Genomic DNA, 17,110 nt, shown 5'->3' with positions numbered 1-17,110 from the left:
ATTCATATGCAACAAACAAAATACTGACATTGAATACTCTTACTATGTTTTGTGAATAATGCAACGCAAAAGAGTTAAAGTCAATTTTGATATTCAAAAATGTTAAGGTTTGGCCATACAGGCCTATCTTATTTCGCTACATGGTCATCACAACTTGACATCCTGCGCCATCTAGTGTCCTAACTGTGAAATGACGCTATTAATGGCAGAGTGCAGGATAAGAAACGCACATCAATGATATATGTTTGGTAAGAAGAATTGTCTGTTTGAGATCACAACACAAATGCAGTATAATTTATGAGTCTGGAATCATTCAGCGGATTTCAAGAGAACTCCAAAATGAAATTTTAGGCCTGGTGTGGAATAATACATAAACATTAACAGTATGTTAGATACTGTAATAGCTTGGTAAAATCTGATATTTCTTGCTGTAACCCAAAACAAGGTTTTGGGTTACAAAAACCATGTAGTTTTATTGTAGGGGTAGATGTCCAACTCTGCAATGAGGCTACGAGTAGACTGTTTGTTAACATTTTAACCCACGACGGGAGCCTGGCAGGTTCTGTGGTCATCTGAACCATGATTACAGGCAATGAATTGCTGAGTATTACACTAGAACCCTCTCATTACAACTCTGAAGAGTGTCATAAGGATCCAAAGCTCTCGCTCTAACTGGTCATTTGTCACACCCTCTTCAATGGTTTTCCTACAACCCTGACACAAATGGGGCAATGCGATCTTCAGCTAACTTCCCCTCTAGTTAAATATTAAACGCTATGAAACATAAATGAGCCAATCCTGCTATTTAAAGTAATGCAACTGGCTCAAGTACTCATTAAATTGCTCATGACATTTGAATATGGAAATTATTCATGTATTTAGCTAATCTGGTAAAAGCTGATGAATCATCAATGCACTTGATGCAGAATACTAAACGGTTTTAAAAATAATTGGATCATTGCTGTTATGCAGTACCTTTTGGATATGAATGTCAATTAATATGACCAAGCATTTAAAAGACTTTCATAAATATATTTTAATTCTAACTAAATTATTTATGCAATGGCAAGAAAATCAACAGGATGGAATTACAGAGCTAGTCATTGCTAAGTAGGGACTGAGAGTGAGAGTAGGCCTATAAAGTTACATTTTGAATTTTTATATCACATTGATTTCCGTAATTTTATCAAACGTTACAGAATTGCGACACAAACAAATTAAAAACACGAAACATCAAGTTAAACTCCACTGTAAGTAAGCCTTCATGATATTGTTTTCCCTCTCAATTATGTCCTTTCCTGAGGAATTGTAATTTGTATCATTAGAAACATGGCTTTTGTTATTTAAAATAAAGGAATATTACAAAAGACTAACAGAATGGAAAGTGATATGTGTAGAGCATTTTAAAATAACTGCCAATTAGAACAATATAAAAAAAAAACACGTAATTTGATTTGACATATAACACATTGCAAAAAGACAGCATCTGAAGTCACACATCAAAATATGGAAATTATGCATAGTTTACTTTTATATTCGCTTATATTGGTGGTACTGTGATACTGTGTCTTTAAAAGTCTGGCTTGCTCTGCAGATCCACTCACAGTGACACTAAATGTTCAACCATCGCAACGAAGTCGGAATCGTTTCAGCGGCGCACTGCCTGGTTGAACTTTCACCCCTGCGTTTTCTTTTGTTTTGATGTAGCAGAGCATTATTGTTACCCACCAAAATTCGGTGTTTACTCTCTGTTTGCCATTGACACAGTCCTAAATGACACACGGAGTATGTTTCAAATACGTCGATCCAACTGTCGGTCAAATGTAAAGCTCGTTTAATATCTGTTTTTAACTGAATCAGTCGTGCTAACTCGCCGACGTTAGCTGCCCAGCGTCACCATGGAGCTTTTTTCTGCCAGATTTTTCTAATATCTCGTTAAAGAACGGGTCGTCAGTCTGAACATCCGAACAACCAAGTGTGGTTTTAACTTCTCTGACGCCCTTGAAAAGGTAACTGTTGTTAATTGTTGTTTTAGTGATAGCGTAATGGTTGGGAATGCTTAGTAACGTCAACGTTATTTCGCTATCTTAGCAACGCCTGTTACGTTACCTTGTCAACTGGATAACAGCCAGACTAATACAACTGATTAGTCTTACAACCGTCACAAGTTCCAATATAACTTAAAAGCTTAAGATGTTGTTTACTGCACCCGTTGGCCTGTGGATGCATGTTATTGTAGACGAATCGACAGGATTCACACTTTAAGGATTGCTTGTAAAGTTTTATTTTGTTGCTACTTGATACTACAAGGATTTTATTATTTACGTATCTTGCCATTCAGTTGCATCTATATGATATTCTGGTTGAATTTTATTTACAGCCTGTTTGGTCCCGTTTAAGACCGCAGAAGACGACGGTGTAGATCTTTCAATGGGCGAGGAGAAGACAGAACCTCTGGATTTTGTGAAGGACTTTCAGGAGTACTTGAGTCAGCAGACCCAACATGTCAACATGATATCTGGCTCTGTCATCGGAGCGAAAGACAGTGATGATCTCCAAGGAGGTATTATTTAGAGAGCCTTCCTGTGTGTTGTTTTTGACTGGTCAAAATGGAAAAAAAAATCTATCTGCATATCTTCATTTATGCTTTAGTAGTAATTCCAGTTTTTATAAATATCTGCAGTCTTTATAAGTATCTGCGTGTCTTATCCCCCCTCCCCGTTTATTTTATGAGATTTGTAATTGTTTCCTTTTTTTTTTTATAAATTTAAAATATAATTAAAATGAAATCGCTACTTGATACTACAAGGATTTTATTATTTACGTATCTTGCCATTCAGTTGCATCTATATGATATTCTGGTTGAATTTTATTTACAGCCTGTTTGGTCCCGTTTAAGACCGCAGAAGACGACGGTGTAGATCTTTCAATGGGCGAGGAGAAGACAGAACCTCTGGATTTTGTGAAGGACTTTCAGGAGTACTTGAGTCAGCAGACCCAACATGTCAACATGATATCTGGCTCTGTCATCGGAGCGAAAGACAGTGATGATCTCCAAGGAGGTATTATTTAGAGAGCCTTCCTGTGTGTTGTTTTTGACTGGTCAAAATGGAAAAAAAAATCTATCTGCATATCTTCATTTATGCTTTAGTAGTAATTCCAGTTTTTATAAATATCTGCAGTCTTTATAAGTATCTGCGTGTCTTATCCCCCCTCCCCGTTTATTTTATGAGATTTGTAATTGTTTCCTTTTTTTTTTAATAAATTTAAAATATAATTAAAATGAAATCAAATGAAAACTGTGCCAGAATGAGTAATAGAGTTGTAGATTCTAAAATCCTAAATTAAGCCAACAGTCAGTAGTTGCTGGGTAATTTGAGACCAAATGTTGTAGTTATTGATAATTATTGATTGTATAAATTATTAAATATATATGTGTTGTTTATTGATTATATATAATATCCCAAAATATTTTGTTATTTAAATTATTAAATATTTGCTTTTATTTATTATATTTATTATTATAATATTATATTTATTATATATTTATTATTTATGTTTTCTAAATATGCTGTGGGGTCCTTATGTTGTTATTTTGTTTTGGGTAATTAATTAAAGCGAGTTAATAATAATGATTAAAAAAATATAAATATAAAAATAGTTTTTCTAAATATCAGTTTAACAGATTTATCAGATTTGTCAAAATTATAACATTGCATGATTTGAGTTGAGAATTTGAGGATTGTATGTTAGATAATAGTTTTTATTAGATCATAGCATTTCATTTTTTCGTTGTAAAATAGTTTATTAAACATATTTATTAGTTTTCACAACATGGATTTGTGCCTCTAATGTTTAAAAAAAGTGTACAGTATAAATCAGTGGTCGCCAACCCGTCGATCGCGATCGACTGATAGATCTTTATCACTGTCCCAGTAGATCCCGAAAATAACAGTAAAAATAAGTACAAAAATGCATTACATTTCTGGGGTTATATTAATGTATCACTGAAGGGAACTGTCTTGAGAAAAGTTTCGATGGCAATGGCATTTTCTTCTCCTCCGTATAAAGCGCGGCTCTGCTTTGTTTACAGCGGTAACCAAGGAAACGCTATTGCGGTCAGTTCATAAGCAGTGTTGCCAAATCTGCGGTTTTCCTGCGGAATTGAGAAGGGTATAACTGCAGACTGGAGATCTCCAAATGGGGGCGGGAACTCCAAAACGGGGTGGGAGCTCCAAAATAGGGCGTGGCTTCCTCCCCCGCCGAAAAACGTGTATTTTCCTCCCAGAATGGATTTTTACAGGGGAACCCCCTCGAAACGTGATTGGACTAGTTTTATTGCGAAAACCTGGCAACCCTGTTCTTAAGCGCCACCTCCTGTCAGAGAGTGCGTCTCATTCAGACCTGCCGTTTTTGTTTCGTGCAGATGTTTTATGTAGCAAATAAATAAATAACACCTAAAGTCAGACCATTCCGTTTTTGTTTGACATAAAGGCCGAGGTCAGGGATCTTGGGCCTAAAAAGGTTGGTGACCACTGGTATAAATGAATGGTGCCTGCTGATTCAAGTGTGCTGAATGCAAAACTGCTTCATTTCTAGTAGAACAACATAATATCTTGAGGTGTCCCATATCTTAATATTAGTTATTTTCTGTTTATTTATTTATTCATACTTTACAGAACTTGGTCAGAATGGCCTGGAGCACCCAGCAGTGGACATGTCCTTAGACGATAGTTCAGGGATGTTGGTGGATGGCTTTGAGAGAACATATGATGGTAAACTCAAGTGCCGCTATTGCAACTATGCCACCAGAGGCACTGCACGGCTGATCGAGCACATTCGCATCCACACAGGTAAGACTGAAAACTGATCTTAAATCTTATTTATACTCTTTGTTCTTTTCTTCAGGTTACCAAGTTCATAAGATGTTCTCAATCTCCTTCTCCAGGTGAAAAACCCCATAGATGCCACTTGTGTCCTTTTGCCTCAGCGTACGAACGCCACCTGGAGGCACACATGCGCTCTCACACAGGCGAGAAACCTTACAAGTGTGAGCTGTGCTCCTTCCGCTGCAGCGATCGCAGCAACCTTTCTCATCACCGGCGTCGCAGACACAAACTCCTCCCCATGAAGGGGGCCCGCTCCGCTCTCTCTCACCGAAAGATGCTCAGTGTCCTGCAGAAGAGAGGAAACTCACTTGGTTATGGCCGCCGGCTGCTCATCAACCTCAGCCCGCCATCCATGGTATTGCAAAAGCCCAGCTCAGAGCAGCATCACTTGGGTGACTTCTCCCATGATCTCCCTCCTCACGGCCACCTCCATCAGGTGGCCTATAACGGTCTAGGAAAGGATGCACAAGCTGGTGGAGCGATTGGAAGTGGCTCCAGAGAGGAGCAAGACATGGTATTGGACAACCCGCTGAACCAGCTTTCGACTTTGGCCGGTCAGCTTGCCAGCATCCCGCCGGAAGCCCAAGGTGCACCGGTATCTCCTGGAGCAGAATCTCTACCTGACGAAAAACCCACGTTCCTCGTCCAGCAGCCTGTGACAGCACCTGCTGCCATCTCTGTTAGTGCGGCTCAAGCTTCTTCTCCCATCACCCCCGAGCCCAGACCGGCTGCACACAGCAGCTGTAGCCCAGGAGTTGGACCCTGCAGTGAGAGAACCAGCACTCCGAGCGGTACCAACAGCCAGCCAGGGACGCCCACCCCAATACAGGACCCCCAGATGCTCCACCACTGCCCCCACTGTCACATATATTTCCCTGACAACATCCTCTACACCATCCACATGGGCTGCCATGGTTATGAGAACCCTTTCCAGTGTAACATATGCGGACACAGGTGCAGAAACAGCTATGATTTTGCATGTCACTTTGCAAGAGGCCAGCACAAATAAGGACACGTGGGGGATGCTGGCCTCTTCTTTGCCCTGTTTTACATAATACAATTCTAGTATCTGGAACATTCCAAAGACAAAATCCCTGCTTTGTAATTATTGAACTTTCATCGTTATGTTATGCTGAAGTCAGTAATCCACATTCAGAGTGTAGATTTTTTGGTCTTTGAAAAGGTTCGAATGCTAATGGTACCCTCGCATCAAAAACTATCATCCCTGATTATTCCAGTTCGAGATCTTGAGAATTTTCTTTTTAAGATTTTGCCTCAACTCTCTTGTATAAGTGCCAGAGTTCAGTAATCAGTGCCTACAGTTATTTTCTGAAAGTTGACACTTACAATTTTTTATTATTTTTATTTTTTACATTTCAAATTCAGTGACATGAATGAAAGTAAGAGTTATGGCTATTCTTACACTTTGGATTTAAATGTAGTATAATGACATTGCCACATTTAATATTTTTGTCTTCTAATTTAAAATGATCGCAAATTATTACTTGTTTTTTGGTTGAGAGAGCTGCATTATTTAAACCTAACTTAAATCAGCAACATTGTGATTGAAGATGAAAATTTCTAGCACAGGTAAGTTGACTGTTTAGCACTGAGAAATAGTGTCCTGTAGGATTGTTTTCCAAATTTACTGTAGTGGTCTGAGGTCTTCTCTTTAATTCAAAAGGGTTTAGCACCATCACACATGGCTGTATACACTGGGTTTGTAAAGCAGTGTTGATGATTGTGTTCTGGGCAGTGTGAGCACACTGTTCTCTCTCTTTCATTTTCTCTCCCTCATCGCTACCACCAGTGCCATGCTGTAGATGTTATTCGTAATGTTTTTGGAAGCGTCTGTGGTGCTACTATTTAAACATTTCATATGCCTGTCTGCATAATTAACTGAATTATCAGATAAGTATTGTACAACATGTTTTGGTGGATTTGATGTTGAATGTCAATAAAACCTGACTTATGCGATGTGTACTGAAATGTTATGTTTGTCTTGTCATTTAATTCTCAAAACCGAAAAGGTTATCTATAGGTTATACCGGTAGCTATAAGGTATAAGGAAATTATTATACCAATCATTTTCTAATGTAATGCAAAATGCTTTGTTGATTTATAGTAATATATCATTTGGACTATTTATAAGTGACTTGCTTGGTTAAATAAAAGCAAAATAAAAATATCTTTATACTGTGCTTTGACAAAGTGCATTTGGAGAAGGATTGCTTTAATGAATTCAGGAAAAATACATCATTAGGATAGATAATGATCTGATTAATGATACAAATCAGAAATACTAATAGAAATAGAATACTAATAATTCAAACTTGAACAGCTAGAGATGCCACAGTAAATTATACCAATATGTACAAACATGCTTTTAATAAGATTAAAATGTTATATGCAAAGTGTAGATACTAGTTAATACATTTTATAAAAACCAATCAATACTGTCATGTATTATGAATTTCACAAAAAAATTATAATAATAATAATTAAAAGTATGCGTGACCTCTGCTGTATGGAAGCAGATTAGACTCAATAATTCACGAAAAATAATTCACGCATATCCCAATTCACATGCATGAAACCCAATTCACGTGCACGAAAAATATATATATTCACAAAAACCAATTAATGTGCACAAAATAAGAATATACATTCATAAAATACATTCCACAAATGCAAAACAATTCACAGATGTACAACTGTATACAACATTTCTGAATATTTAAAATTCACGAGTTCGTCATGGACTGTGAATCGCCTTGGATCTGTATGTGTATGTTTGAGAATTTCCTGGCAGGGAACTCTATGCACGTGGGACACTCGTACTCTTTAGCCAATCAGATTTGAGCATGTCGATCGACCAATCATAACACGCTGTGGGCGTGTCTACCTGGATGTTACATCATCAGCGCCAGACCTCAGTCACGGTACTCCAAAGATGGCTGCACTTGTTTCTCTGACGCATAAGGTCTATAGTCATGGCTGAGGGCGTTAGGGTGTTGTTATGCACGACACAAAGCCATATAACACAGCCTCTAGTACTTTATTGCTTAATTAAAATATTATTTGTAATAAGAAGTTTTAAGATAAAGTTAAATGCATAGCTGACCCAAAAATTCTATCTTTATTTACTCATGTTGTTTACCAGAATCCTCCTTTTGTGCTTCACGGAAAAAGTATATAGGTTTGGAACAACATGAAGGTGAGTAAATCATTGCTTTAAATCTGTGTGACTTAGAGAGACCTCTGACCTTTGAGTTTGATTGGCCCCAGCGTCACAGTATTGGTGTGGTAGGTGCTGTGAAGGGCTATCTTGCGATGGAAGCGACAACCTTGCCGGCAGCGAGAATTATAATCGTTATCGGGGCAGATGATTACCTTACACTGCGGAGTCCGGAGGAACTTGGAAGCCCGGAAACTGAACTGAGCGTAGTAGTATTCACCACTGGTGTAGGAATAATATGTGTTGTCTTTTGGACATCTACAAAAGACAAAAGAAGAGAAATACAATTTGGATACAATTTAAACTACAGTCAAACTATTAATGCTAATGAGTACAATAACATATTTAGACTAGGAACAACAGAATTCTTATTAATGCGGTCTACGATCCCAAATTATTCTACTGTCACATATGATATGATGTTGGAGTCACATTTAAGAATGAAAAGGTCTCACCCGTTACGGAGCAGGTCATAGGAGCGATCTTTGAAGTCATTGGGATTTGGAGACGCTACACAAGTGTCCAGGAAGAGATCCAGACTGTTGTCATGCCTGTTTAGCTCGACCTGAACATACAGAAGCTGATTCAAGTTCACCTCATATGGAGAGTCGTAAATTTGTTGGTAGAAACTGCTGAAGGTGTAGAAAGCTATGCTGGCATTGAAGCGGCCCGTTCCTGTGATGTTGGCATTGATGTTCTCCCTGGCCTTGTAGAATATCTGCACCATGGTGTCCGGCTCCATTCGGCAGCCCACGTGTAGCAGGAACTGTGACTGACGAGTGATTTCACTCGACTGAGACTGAGAGGCCCGCACATTGTTGGTGTAGGACACATAACCATTCATCATCTAGTAGGAAAAAACAGAGAGCAGGTGACGTTATGTGGTAGCATGTCTCCCACTGATGCACAAATTTACTGTGTATTACTAATCTCACATAGCATTAAATGCTGACAAGAAGCTATTAAGAGTAATTTTCAGTATTGGCACTTGACTGGAGCCATGCTGGATCTGGCACGTGTAGGTCGTCTTTAGTGCCACTTAAATTCAACTAATTGGTCACAGCACTTGTTGTATCTGGCCAGTGAGTAGTCGTCGCTGTTGTTGTTATTGCGCGGTAGCCTGAAACAAGAAAAAATAAAACTAAAGAAAAAGAGTAGTGCTACAATTCTCCATTGATTCGGCAAAATCCATTTCATTACTAATACAATGACCCGTGTGTACTCTACATAAATATATGTATTTTTAGATTTGTATTTTTGTTTATAGTATTTTACTTCAAATTGTCTGTCTAAAAAAAGAGGAGCTCACTGTCGTAGTCAGGGCAACAGCTGCCATAGTAATGACAGTCATAGTTGCATGAGCAGCTGCCGAAGTCCTGTCCACAGTTATACATGCAGGAGTAGGGTTGGGAATCTAAAGTCGATTCTGATTCCAGAATCGGATACTTGTTGTCAAATTAAAATTTCGATTCCGCCTATCGATTCCTATGCGCTTTTTTTTTCTTCTTCATCTGTGAGGACCGGACCTAGCGATCTGTCAGGACCTTGCTTGCTCTAATCTAAGCTCTCCAAAGTTTGGCTACATTTGCGATCAGAAGCCAAAAAAGCTAAGTATAATATCTGTGATATCTAAGCATGTTGCAAGAGAGGTGTCACCACTGGTAATGCAAAGTCCGATTAATTTCCGCGAACCGGTACTTTTCAGACAGATTGGCTCATTGAACCGGTTCAAAAAGCCGATTCATCGGTTCCTGACGTCATCAAGCAATAACGTCTCTACCACTGATCTATATATAAAGAGACATAGGATAAATGTTTGCTATCATTATTTAATCACATTGGAATTGAAACTGGGAATCGAAAAGAATCGGAATCGATAAGCAGAATCGGAATCGGAATTGATAAAATTCAAACGATACCCAACCCTATGCAGGAGGGAGCTAGCAGAGAGGAACAGATTTTACTCATGATGTCAGCAGTGTATGTTTTATGTACACATTATTGGGTCACTTGATTGATTAGTGTACACATTTAGTTAGAGGGCTAATTACTGCCTTTACAAAATGTTGTTTAATTTTATTAGTGTCACGTAAAGTGGTCATGAACTTTGACATATAAGAGGTCATTGTACTATAAAAACATGCTGCAAGTTTCAAAACCTAAAACGTTCTTGTTAGTCTAAAAACAGCTTATATTGAAGCCAATCTGCTAAAATGACAGCTTGTGGAATGTACGATTCTATGATGTAATAGTGTGGATAAGCACCACCGTCTATACAAAAATCAGACTATAAACATGGCTCTGATTCTGAAGACAACAGGATGCTGTGCAGTGCCAAGTTGTGGAAAACACTGTCTTTGCATTGCCTTCCTTCTGATCCTAACAATATGAAAGAGTGGATGAAGTTTATTTTTAATGAAGATCCAGACCACATTAGTAAGAACTTGGTCCTTTGTTACTTTATTTTACCGCAGATTTGTTTACAAACAAGGCACAATTCGATGCGGGATTTTCATAAAGATTGAAACTAAAAGATGATGCTGTGCCGACTATATTGAATCCAACAGTAATGTTGGAACACACAAGTGTAAGTGACAGTTTTTATTACGTGGCCACTATTGTTTTGTCTGTTATTACAGATCGTTTGATATGAGTATTTATGAGTATTTAACCTAAATCACTGCAGTGTCCATTTGCGAAGGATGTAGGCTAGGCTATCAAACATACGCAACTCTTAGCCAATCATAGCAGTGGGCGTTTACTTTGTAGTCTACAATCTGCCACGCCTAAACAGAGCGCGCGTTAAATATCGCATGCGATTAATCGTGCAGCCCTAGTATTTAACCTAAATCACTGCAGAGTCCATTTGCGAAGGATGTAGGCTAGGCTATCAAACATACGCAACTTTTAGCCAATCATAGCAGTGGGCGTTTACTTTGTAGTCTACAATCTGCCACGCCTAAACAGAGCGTCCAGATGAGGGGGGTCAAAACATGACAGAACATATATAATTACTTCTAAATTACAATGTTTTTTGATGTACAAATCTAAATAACATTATAAGTGGACCTCAGAGAACAGTAAAAAATGAAAAAAAGGCAGTTCTTTTAAATTCAACTCACAGAATGCAAGTGTATCTGTCCAGTAAGTTGTTGCTGTTGTTGTTGTCGTTGTTGTTGAACAGTAGTCTGTAAAGAGAAGAGATAAAACGGAGGTAATGGCACAATTCTCCACTGATTCAGCAAAACCCATTTCATCACAAGAAATGTAATGACCCATGTGCTCACTACATGAAAGATTTGTATTTTTGTTTATATTGTATTTAAAATGGTCTGTCTAAACAAGAGGAACTCACAGTCGTAATCATCGCAACAGCTGCCATAGTAGTGACAGTCGTAGGTGCATGAGCAGATGCCAAAGTCATGTCCACAGTTATACATGCAAGAGGGAGCTAGCAGAGAGGAACAGATTGTACTCATGATGTCATCAGTGTATGTTTAATGTGCACATCATTGGGTCACTTGATTGATTAGTTTACATATTTAGTTAGAAGAGCAAAGCTGGACTAATTGCTGCCTTTACAAAGGTTAAGTTCATTAGTGTCACTTAAATTCATCTCACAGAATTCAGGAGTAGTTGTTGCTGTTGTTGTTGTTGGTGGTGGTGTTGTTGTTGTTGTTGGTGGTGTTGTTGTTGATGTTGATGAGCAGTAGTCTGTGTAAAGAGAAGAGATAAAACGGAGGTAATGGCACAATTCTCCATTGATTCAGCAAAACCCATTTCATCACAAGAAATGTAATGACCCATATGTGTATTTTTGTTTGTATTGGATTTAAAATTGTCTGTCTGATCAAGAGGAACTCACTGTCATAGTCAGGGCAACAGATGCCATAGTAATGACAGTCGTAGGTGCAGGAGCAGATGCCGAAGTCGTGTCTGCAGTTATACATGCAGGAGGAGAAATCTAGATTTTTTCAATGTATGCTTCAGACACGGGTCACGACGAGGCGTTCCCCATAGCGACCCCTAGAGGACGCAGTTCGAAGTTCCCATGAAAGGGAACACATTATCTATGAGGCCATTAATACATATACGACTGCAAAAACCATCAATATGTGTGTGATGTATGACATCAAGGAACATCGGTCCCCTTCAACATTCAGGAAACAAGGGAAAGGTTCGAATCAGAAAGACAGACAGATAAGATGTAAGTGAACCTGTTGTAGTTGGCCAAGTTGTCGTCAGTGAGCAGTAACCTGGATAAAGGGAGGAGATAGAAAAATATTGTTATCTTGTATTGTAAATTTAAAGCTACATACATGAACAAAAGAAAATTATTTTAATTACTTTAAAATAGGGAGATTTTGTGTATAATGATTGATCTTGAAGTGTTTGATCAAGAGGATCTCACTTTTGTAGTCATAGCAACAGTTTCTGTTGTTCTGACAGGAGTCGTCACATGAACAAGTGCCAAGGGAGTATCCACAGTTATTCCTGCATGATTTGGAATCTAACAAACAGAGAAATAGATTTTACACATTATTATAAGTAATGGGGATCACAGTAATCTCCATCCCTGGTTCCAGACTGTTCCTCTTAAGAATTCTGCTTTCTCAATTGTTATATTAAAGATTTTTTAGTATTTCTTGAGGAAATATTAGAAAAAGAGAAATGCAATTCCATTTCCAAGTGACGAGTTAACATTGAAAAATGCATTTAAAAAAATTCTCGCAAAAGGTGGCTTTACAAAAACTTTTAAAAATACTACTGACAATATTCATGTGTATCTTTAAGCATTGCAGTGTTGGGTGTAATGCATTACTAAGTAATGACTTACTGTAATTAATTTCCAGTGAAAAAGTAATGTAAGGGATTACTCTTCATTTTTCTCTAATTACAGTTACTTCTGTAATTCTATATAAAACAATAGTGCATTAAATATCGAAATGTATCATCTAATGTTAAAATGTATGCTTATAATGTTACCTCCCTTTAAATGCTTCGGTCAATTCAAGAATAATTCAATTTTACATAATTTATTTGAAAGAATTAAAAGAGTAGTTTCATGTCTATCCTTATATTGTTCAACTGGTCGAGGTTGATATGGGATTTAGAAAGTAATAAGTAATACAATACTTTTTAGAGAGAGTAATTAATAACAATAATCTTTTTACACTGTTGAAGATTTAACCCAGCACTGGGTTGTATTTAACCCAGCATTTTTTAGAGTGTAATAGCTAGTAATTAATAACTTTTTTTAGAGTAACTTACCCAACACTGAAACGTTGTATATAAACTAGTCAGTAACTACACTGTTTTATGCCTTAAATAAAAGATAAGGTGTGTTTCTGATACAATAAAAGAAGTGTTTCATTGGAGTCTTGCATTTGGGAATCTGTCTACACAGGCTGTGCTGTGTATTTTTGATTCACAAAAAAGAAGTGGCTCACAAAAATAATTCGTTTAGGAATCAGACTACCTGGGTTGTACTGAATATTTTTGATTCAATTAAAAGAGGCGGGTCATAAAAGTGGTTGATTTGGGAATCTGATTACACTGGTTAAGCCGTGTGTCTTTGATTCTCTAAAAAAAGAATGGGCTCATAAGAGGATGGGATAAATGCAGAGCACTAATTCCGAGTATGGGTCACCATACTTGGCCACATGTCATGTCACTTCACTTTAGGTAAATGAACTGAAATGGTCACTGAATGCATGTGCAAAAAGCATTGCCAGGATTGAACATTCAATCCAGAATTATTTTAAGAAATTAAATTCATTCTGATCATTTCATTTAATTGCTTACCTACAAAGAACCAGTTTGCATGAAATCCTCTTCTTGATACACTGCTATCGCTATAGAAAAGCACAGTCAGATCATTGTTGCTGGAGCTGTACTGTTTGTTTGTGTACTCCTGTATTTCTCCCAGTAAGGGGTAGAGTGTAGTAGGGCCATCATATACTCTGATGTAACACAGCATTCTTCCAAACTAGCAAAAAAGAGAAGACAGAGCGAGAGAGGGAAAAATAGAGAGAAACAAATTCATGTTTTGTTACAGAATATTTAAAAACATACGTGTTCACAAAATACTTTACAAAATAATACAAAATTATTTTTCCTTAAGATGAAGTTTAATCTTTTTTTTTTAATTAAGAAATTCAATTACATTAATAAATTACTTTGCTAAAGATTTAGAGACACAAAAGATAGAGATAATGGTAGATAATAAATGTTTCCTACAAAACATCAGTGAAGCTTAATAACACTGTTGTCGCCCCTGTGCTACGAATGGTCCACCGTGAGTTATCAGGGTAGTTACTAGATACTGAGGGCTGAAAAATTCACCCATCCACATGATGCTTCACATAGAGATAGAAAACAGAATTTCAAAAATCATTACAACAACCTGAATGCATAAGAATAACATTTGACAAAACAAGATAGATAGATAGATAGATAGATAGATAGATAGATTATATAGTCAAAACCATCCTAAGAAAGGAAAGGAAAGGAAAGGAAAGGAAAGGACGTGTGACCAAGTATAGTGTTCCAGAAAACAGAATTTCAAAAATCATTACAACAACCTGAATGCATAAGAATAACATTTGACAAAACAAGATAGATAGATAGATAGATAGATAGATAGATAGATTATATAGTCAAAACCATCCTAAGAAAGGAAAGGAAAGGAAAGGAAAGGAAAGGAAAGGACGTGTGACCAAGTATAGTGTTCCATACTCTGCATTTGTGCTCTGCATTTAACCCATCCAAGTGCACACACACAGCAGTGAGTAGTGAACAAACATTTCTTTATGACACATCAATATCCTGAAGCCTCTGATGGAAAAATATCAACAGAGCACCATAATCGTGGAAAAGACACAGCTGAATATTATGCAACTTTTATTATTACGCTTGGCTCTGTCCTAATTTATGAATATGTCTGTTTACACAAAGTTTGTGATTATGGAGTGATCATGTTAATTAATCCATATTAAACACATACTCATTGGCAAAGTTATCACCATTACATAACAAAAACATTTACAGTTTTACAGAAATATAAAATGTAATATATCAAACAAAAGAGAGCAAATCTGGGGTGTGACACAAGAGACATGAAAGTAGCACCAGTTTAAGTTACCTGAAGAAAAAAAAGGTGTTTTCAAGCAAAGTAGAACTGCCACAGCATTATTTGCACTAAATAAAATACAATTGTGTCATTAACATGATCTGTACTGCATATCTCTGACCACACCACTCACAAACTTTGTGTAAACAGATATAAAATACTGCATCCAGCTGTGTCGTTTCCACAATTATGTAGTTTCAGGCTCCAGGATATTGATCTGTCATAAGGATATTGTGCACTAACTGTCATTCTCTGTATTCTTTTAATTGTTAAAATCTTTCAAAGTAAGAATATTTTTTCACAGGCAGCAAATTCTCAAATTCTTGAAAAACAACAGTGTCAGGGCCATTGCCCAATTCAACTTTTCACTGCACTGCACTGAGGTCTGATATACCTGAAGTCATTCACTGGGTTGTAAAAGTACTCAAAAAGCATTCTTCAGTGAAAGTATGGATACTGATTAAAAGTTTTGCTCTATTAAAAGTCGAAGTATTTAAATTGTAAGTGATAAAAAGTAGAACATTGGAAAAATAAAAACAGGAGAGAAGTTTCTTGTTTAAGCATTTTTAATATTATTTTAATGCAAAGTGAATCAACTGTATAAAATGTTTCCTAAGACAGACACAACAGAAATGTTGAGGAAACAAAACAAAATGCAAAAGCACAGAACAAATTGTACAAATTGTACTTGATTTGTACAGCTTATCCACACTGATAATTTGTTCACATCTTGTGGTTTTGTCTCTTTTATAGTGACTGTTTCTTCCACGTTAACAACAACAGTTTTCAGATTTGTGGGTAGACAGTTTCTGCAAGATTCAGCATGTGGCATACAAGAAAAATAACCCAGCTAGCAGGGAATGTTCTCATAACTTTGGCTAACATTCCGTACAGGTTTGGTTGATGTTTTAGAGAAAACATTTGAATGTAATGTTCAAAAAATGTTTTAAGAATGTTTTTCATTTCAGATAATGTTCCTAAAACGTTAAGTGTAAACAAAGCTAGAACATTTGACCTTATATAATGTTGTCAATAAAACATTGTTACAATGTTTCAAGATAACGAATGAAGAACATTCTCTGAGCCACATTAGGAGAACATTATAGGAACATCACTGAGGCCTGAGATGGTGTAATGTTTTTATAAAACGTTCTTGTAATGTGACATGACATAAACCTAGAACATTTGACCTGCAACATTTTGAGGATGTTTTGAGGATGTTGTTGAGGTAACAGATTATATAATGTTTTCAATAAAACATTGGCACAATGTTTCAAGATAACAAAGGAAGAACATTCTCTCAGCCACATTAGGAGAACATTATAAGAACATCATTGAGACTTGAGATTGTGTAATGTTTTTATAAAACGTTCTTGTAATGTGATGTATTAACAAAGCTAGAACATTTTATCTGCAACATTTTGAGGATGTTTTGAGGATGTTGTTGAGGTAACAGATTATATAATGTTTTCAATAAAACATTGGCACAATGTTTCAAGATAATGAAGGAAGAACATTCTCTCAGTCACATTAGGAGAACATTATAGGAACATCACTGAGACTTGAGATTGTGTAATGTTTTTATAAAACGTTCTTGTAATATGACCAAGCTAGAACATTTAATCTGCAACATTTTAAGTATATTTTAAGGATGTTGTTGAGGTGACAGAATATAATATTCTTAAAACATTGGCACAATGTTTCAAGACGACAAAGGAAAAAACATTCTCTTAACCACTGGAGCACTTTATACAGTGCATCCGGAAAGTTTTCACAGCATGTTACAGCCTTATTCCAAAATGGATTAAATTATTTTCCTCAATTCTACAAACAATACACCATAATGACAAC

General features: G+C 36.8%; 2 protein-coding genes across 4 annotated transcripts in view; one reads left to right on the top strand and one right to left on the bottom strand.

The window, feature by feature from the left end:
• The first annotated feature begins 1,631 nt into the window (after positions 1-1,631).
• ikzf5 (IKAROS family zinc finger 5) lies at positions 1,632-6,864 on the top strand. 3 transcript variants are annotated; one of them, XM_016453487.1, is made up of 4 exons: positions 1,632-2,009; positions 2,381-2,563; positions 4,680-4,853; positions 4,949-6,864. In XM_016453487.1, exons 2-4 carry the CDS (start codon positions 2,431-2,433, stop codon positions 5,896-5,898), a joined length of 1,257 nt encoding a protein of 418 aa, XP_016308973.1. In that variant the 5' UTR covers positions 1,632-2,009; positions 2,381-2,430; the 3' UTR covers positions 5,899-6,864. The 3 variants fall into 3 exon arrangements, with proteins under 3 accessions (XP_016308973.1, XP_016308972.1, XP_016308974.1); XM_016453486.1 differs by lacking the exons at positions 1,632-2,009; positions 2,381-2,563 and adding an exon at positions 2,851-3,062; XM_016453488.1 differs by lacking the exons at positions 1,632-2,009; positions 2,381-2,563 and having other exon boundaries at positions 4,697-4,775; positions 4,909-6,864.
• A 1,274-nt stretch (positions 6,865-8,138) lies between these two features.
• The window catches only part of LOC107663268 (deleted in malignant brain tumors 1 protein), a 25,102-nt gene continuing 16,130 nt past the window's right edge, over positions 8,139-17,110 (bottom strand). Inside the window, exons 15-16 of the mRNA XM_016453448.1 lie at positions 8,583-8,974; positions 8,139-8,385 (exon numbers count right to left, since the gene is read on the bottom strand). Coding sequence (XP_016308934.1) covers positions 8,139-8,385; positions 8,583-8,974 — 639 coding nt within the window. The remainder of the gene's footprint in view (positions 8,386-8,582; positions 8,975-17,110) is intronic.

The sequence above is a fragment of the Sinocyclocheilus anshuiensis genome, unplaced genomic scaffold (assembly GCF_001515605.1).
Source record: "Sinocyclocheilus anshuiensis isolate Anshui unplaced genomic scaffold, SAMN03320099.WGS_v1.1 scaffold1719, whole genome shotgun sequence".
Taxonomy (NCBI): Eukaryota; Metazoa; Chordata; class Actinopteri; order Cypriniformes; family Cyprinidae; genus Sinocyclocheilus; species Sinocyclocheilus anshuiensis.
The sequence above is the reverse complement of the archived record's forward strand: the minus strand, read 5'-3'. Positions and strand labels throughout refer to the sequence as shown.